Genomic DNA, 6,271 nt, shown 5'->3' with positions numbered 1-6,271 from the left:
TTTTTTTCCTCATAAGATTTTAGGATTTTTCTTTCTTTTTTGAAAGATGTTTACCATACCATCATTTTAGAAATAATCATTACTGTATTACTTCATCGTTTTTTCTTCTTTTTAAGATTATTTCCTTGTATTTTTTTTTTTTAGTTGGGTTTAATAATTAAAAAAAACGGCTTTTTGTAGCGATTCAGAAAACCGGAAAAATCAATTATCCGGAATAGCGATGGTCCCGATCGTTCCGGATAATCGGTTCCCTACTGTATTTGTAAAGTAAAAGAAACTCGAATCTATAATTTCATAATACTAATGAAAACTTTAATTGGATTTTTTCAAAAAGTAATATTTTAATGAAATTACAATTCAAATAGAAATTTAAATAATATAGTCTGAAAGGATTAATTTTTCAAATATAGTTGCATGCTTTAAATATTAATATTAATTCATATGCTTAAAAAAATTGAAAAGAAACAATTTTTTTTTCCTACTAAGTGATACATTAACACATATAAACAGTTTAATTTTCTGGCTTTAAAAAAAATAAGCTAAAACTTTTATAAGAGAACTGTTTAAAATTATTCATCTAAAAATGAACTCATTTTCCTAGGGTTAATTATTTGAAGAGAAAAAAAATGAGACAAGTAACTTATACTCGGGTGAATATGACAATTCTATACATGGCGATATAGGTTGTAAAGTGACTGTAAAAATCTGACAATTCTATATCGTGTCAATATAGAAAAAATAGCGGCTCTTTGATCCCTTATAGAGCAAAGATTCGTGGATATATTCGTTATAATTATACATAATTTCAATTTCACTTTATCTTAATCTTATTATAAAAGCATGGAAGACCATTAAATATTTATTTCAGTCTTTATTAAAGTCAAAAGTCAGATGAAATTTTAATCTTTACTGATTATAATTTTATAATAGGTAATAAGTTTAATAAATATAGTAAATAAATGTGTGTGAAAACAAAAGATTAATAAACTTGTTCCTTTTATATTACTGCATTTATGTTTTATAATGCTTGAGTTAAAAATTATGAAACGTTATGTACTTAATAAAGATTCACATATGTATTAGTGATAATGCGTTATTTAAACTTAATATAAAATACATATAACAAAATTAAAATAACTTTTTGGATTTATTTCTATTTTTAAGCTTATACAACTCTTTTTATTAAATAAAAATATTTACACAGTAAAAGTTTATGAGCATTAATTGAAAAAAACCAATTTCCCCCGGGTTTTTTCAAATAAAAACCAATTTCCCCCAGGTCTTTTCAATAAAACCCAGGCGGGTTGGGTTTTTTTCTAAAATACCAGGGTTTTTTGAAACCCTGATCAGAATGATCCTAACACACTCATAGAAATGAAGAAAAAGAGTTACACTTCTAAAACATTAAGAATAAATATCTCTATTCTTTTGTTTAAATTGTTAATCTAATCTCTATTAAAAAATAGAATTGTTTCTCAAATTAATAGTTTTTAGAGCCGGATGAGCCCGGTTTATAGAGTATAAATACATTAATTAAAATTTAATGTTCAATTAAATAACCTTGAAAAATTCTTAAGATACTTATTGTAAAATTTTAATTGCATAAGTAAACATAAGCAATTTTATATTTATTTGCATACATTTCACCCTATTTTTAAATTTAACTTTCCTTACTTCTATGCAAATTTACAGTATTATTTATTAAAATTGTGATGCAATATTAAATCTATTTTTATCGATATAGATTTTGCCACATTTTTAACACAAACTGAATTCATACATTTTAGGTCTTTTTTTTAAATTCATGAAAGCATACATAAACAGGGTGTGTAGCCAAATTATTCAACAAAAAATAAGCACCTTTTAAAAGATATTTTTAAGCACTTGAAAGAAAATGTTATAATTAGGCAGGGTTGGAGAGTTTTTGACAATTAACGGTTTTATTTTGTTTTAACCGTCAAGTCAAAAAAAAATTTTTGGATTTGTTTTTGAAAATTGTCAAAAATTATGAAATTTTGAATCATGTGAAACGAATGGCGTTATCATACGCTACGGACTGACAACGCGCTGAAATAGATTGGGGTTAAATTAATTGCAAAAACTTTGAATAGAACAATGTGAACTGTGTCTTTTTGCATAATTCGAAGAGAAAATCAACATAGTAAAGGAAGAATCTCATTTTGAAAAAGGGAAAATTAAGCACTTTTTAAAAACCCTACGCACCCTGATAAAATGTTTATTAAATTACATTAACATTAGTACACAAAGGAAAAAAAGAACATTAAATACCAAAGACGATAACTCTCTGCCCAAGTTCATCTGATTCACGAAGTTCATTGTTCAACCAGGCTTTCTGATCCTCTCCAACTGCTCCATTCATCTGCTGAAATCGAACATCTAACCCTTTTAAATCACCATCACAGTCCCAATCCTCGAAGACATTATGACCGTGCTTGGAACTCAAGATCTTAGCTGCCATTTGATAGTTAGGATGATCGACATCATAGCCTAGAACACTAACATCAAAACAGTCCAAAGAAATGAATTTTAAATTTGGTACAGGGCAAAATTTATAATACAATACAGGAGTGTGGTGTTCAGCAGGATTCAAAGGGCAAAACACTTCAACTGGAATATCAAGTTTTTTAACAGATTCATAGAACAGCAGAGCAAGTTCATTACGGTTGAAATTATATAATTCGTGGTTACCAACTGAATGAAAAGTAGGTATAGAGGCATGATACTCAAAATGTTCTAGAGTATCTCGCAGACTGGAGTATGATCCCCCCAATTTACGGTTTAATCCATCAATTATATCACCAAGTTGAAGCACAAACTTTACTTTATGAGATTCTTTCCAAGATTTGAATGCAGCATCTACTTGATCCAAAGCTTTGCGGTAAAATCGAGTCTTGGAAGAATCGTGAGGTGCAGGTCGGTCTTCACAATCTGCATATTGAACATCAGTTAAGACTCCAAATGTGACTAAGGGTTCTACGGTAGTTTTCGGCTCCAAAGTCATAATGAAACTGTAATATAGAAATTTACACATTAATTTGTTTATAAGGACGTTTATAGGCAAGTTTTAAATGGATGAAGTACGTATTTCAAAAGAATTTTACAAGAGTGCAAATGAGGTAAAAAAATTTCAAATCATCATTATGTAATATCGCATATTTCCGAATAAAAGCCCATGCATGTATAAGCCAAAGACCACACTTTTTATTTAGAATTTCACCCAAAATTCAAAACTTGTGCATGTAAGCCAAAGTAAAACAATAAGGCATGCAAGGCTATGGAAAAAATGCATCCCTTCTCTAATCATAAGGGTTTTATAGTAGTGAGTTAAACAATAGTATTCCTTTCAAATTGTTCTCTTGCTTCTTTTTCATAATTCAATTTTTAAAATTAGATTTTCTGCTTTCACCTATTATTTCATATATTCTTTTCTTACGTTTTGTACGCACATTTTACGATATTTACTGATAACTGTTAATGTTCGACAAAAGAAGTATTTCTATTGATGCTCTTATAATGAAATTTTACAAAGTTAGTGGATCCCATTATAAGCTGACCCCCAACTATTAGCATTTGGAAATTTTCTGCAAATTCTCAACCTACATTCGGAAATATATGGCCAGCACATACGTATACACATAAAATATCTTTTTTATAAAAACAATAATATTAGCTATTTTCAACTCAGTTTAAACATTCAATATTATTTCATCATTGGATAACGAAGAGGAGATTGCTTCTTTAAATCTATCTACATGTAATGCAAATTAAAGATAAAATAAAAAAGATTTGTGAGTTTTTCTTTTTCATTCAGGCAATTTTTATTCCTACTACTTTTAAAGAATATACTACTTAAAAAAAAAAAAAAAAGAATTACTACAGAGAAGAATTATTTTGCTAAAAATTAATACATATTAAGAAATGACAAGAGCAATTATTTCCTTCAGTTTTTAAAGCAGTGCTCCCACAAAAAAAATCAGGAAAAATATCAGTTGCAAACATTTTTTGCTATTCCTTTTTAACTTAATTTTTGTTCCTTTTTTTTGGAAAACTTGTCTGATTTAACTTAAAAGTTTTCAATGCAAAACAAGATTAAAACAATTAAACTAATAAACTAAGTTATAAACAATAACAAATATTTATTTCAATATCAGGAAAGTATTTGTATAAAAAGAATGACAAGGAGATATTGATTTGATTTTAAACTTGATAATATTGTGAAATCAGGAAAAATTTAAAAATATATATAAATTAAGAGAAAGTAGATACATCATTTTAATATTGATTGACATTTAAATATTGATTCATTTCTTTTTCCATACAAAAATTAAACACATCAAATTTTAAAATTAAAAACAGTACATATGTCTTCTGCCATCTTCTATTTTATCCATAAAAAGTTGTTCTTGTGTAATTAGTTTCTGTAAGCTATAACGTAGTAACTTTTAGTTTCTTTTTTACTACATTACAAAAAAAAAAAGTTACACATCGTTACTATTTGGAGAAATGCTAGCAATCTCTCTGCTTACATGGGTGTCTCCCCTGTATGTTAAGTTAAATTGCTAAGGATGTAAAGGTTCAATAATCTTAATTTAAAAAATGAATAAATTTACACCAAAAATGATATTAAAAATATATTTCTCATCCCCAGTATTAAGAAATGTCCGCACTTCCTTTCAATGACCTCTTTAATAACTTTTTGCTAAATTATATTTTATTCAAAATCGTATCAAAACTATAATAAGAATGAGCTGAAAAACTAATTTATATGAAAACCTTAACTGAATTTTTAAATTCGAAGACCAGATGAGCGATTAGGTTTCTTTAATAAAACTTATATAGAAAAAAAAATAGCAACAAGAAAGTAAGCATGACGCAGAAAATTTATTAATTATCCCACATCGAAAGGCAAAAATAGGGTTTTGTTTACTTACCGACGAAGAATCGTTCCGGCCAGTAAGAATTTGATTATCAACGTTACACACTCCACTGTCACAGATTAAAATTTCATAACGCGAAGGATACTTTTAAAGCAACTGTGTAAACAATACTTCAGGTTAATTCCGGTTAATTCACATCTTGGCAAACATCTTGGCACATCCTATTCAACACATACACCGGCTCTTCGCTGTTCTTTAATTGAATCTAAAAACCTGTGCCAACAGTTTCACAAGAAAATGTGGAAAATGTTCGTACGTAAATAGTGAAAAATATCATTCAGTTTGTCGAGTCTCAAAAGTCGATTCCGTTAGTTCGTCGTTAATCGAAACGTCTGCAGCCAATGCAATTTTTTGGCGGAAATTGGCATCGTTTGAGGCGAAAGTTTTAATCGAAATTTTTAAAATTTCTGATTAATGGCCGCAAAAATATTGATAATAACTCACTGAAGATAAAAAAAACTTCATATATTTATTTCTAAGTTTTTATTAAAAAAAACTTTTATGGTTAATTATTAAATAATAATAAAGTAATCTTTTTTTAAGAAAATTAAAAACTTGTTGTTTAAAAATATGCGTTAAATTAATTTATTCAAAAGAAATAAAGCTGAGTTTAGAAATGAAAAAGAAATTTGAAAACAGTATCAATGAATATTTTTTCGTCTTTATATGGTTATAGCGGAAAAGGAATTCAATTTAAAAGCTTCACAAATCAAAAATGTTTTGAACTCTTTTAAGATTTTAATTCATAATTATACTTAAGGTGATACTGTTCAATTTTAGAAATTAAAAAAAATTATTTGTATGCAATAAAATTCTTATTTTTATTTATTATTATTATTATTATTTTTTTAAGTTATGGATTTTATATACGAGTGAATAAAGTATAAGTATTTAGCTAGTTTATAAAAATAAAAACTCTTTACCATTTTCCATGAGAAATATACCAAAATTATATTTATTACAAAAAGATGCTAAAATTAGATTTTATATCACAACTTATAAGCTCACGATTAAGGGAGAAAAAAATTTAACTCGGAAAATTAATCTGATGTATTCTATTTCATTAAAAATCAGGTTAAATCAAATTAAGAAAAATTACATTATTATTCGAGCTTACGTTTCTATCAATAGCACGTTATCACAATTGTTTGTTTTCTAATTTTCAGTTTTATACTTTTGCTTTTATACAATATTTGCAAATTTGCAGCAGTAGTACAATACAGCAATAGTAAAGTTATTTAAAACTTGAACACTAATTTTATTATATTGGTAAGTTCTTGCGGATTATAAAAGAAAATTAAAACGGGAAGCTT

The 6,271-nt window shown here is 27.0% G+C and overlaps 1 protein-coding gene across 3 annotated transcripts in view; it reads right to left on the bottom strand.

Annotated features, from left to right (window-relative positions):
* LOC107445858 (manganese-dependent ADP-ribose/CDP-alcohol diphosphatase) overlaps positions 1 to 5,097 on the bottom strand; it is a 12,221-nt gene extending 7,124 nt beyond the window's left edge. Inside the window, exons 1-2 of one of the 3 annotated variants that reach the window (XM_021144881.3) lie at positions 4,953 to 5,097; positions 2,290 to 3,029 (exon numbers count right to left, since the gene is read on the bottom strand). In XM_021144881.3, coding sequence (XP_021000540.2) covers positions 2,290 to 3,022 — 733 coding nt within the window. In that variant the 5' untranslated portion in view covers positions 3,023 to 3,029; positions 4,953 to 5,097. Of the gene's footprint in view, positions 1 to 2,289; positions 3,030 to 4,380; positions 4,719 to 4,794 lie in introns of those variants that run through there. The other 2 variants (XM_021144882.3, XM_043048446.2) reach the window with 2 other exon arrangements.
* Positions 5,098 to 6,271: the final 1,174 nt, after the last annotated feature.

The sequence above is a fragment of the Parasteatoda tepidariorum genome, chromosome 5, assembly GCF_043381705.1.
Source record: "Parasteatoda tepidariorum isolate YZ-2023 chromosome 5, CAS_Ptep_4.0, whole genome shotgun sequence".
Classification (NCBI taxonomy): Eukaryota; Metazoa; Arthropoda; class Arachnida; order Araneae; family Theridiidae; genus Parasteatoda; species Parasteatoda tepidariorum.
This window is presented reverse-complemented; position numbering and strand designations above follow the sequence as displayed.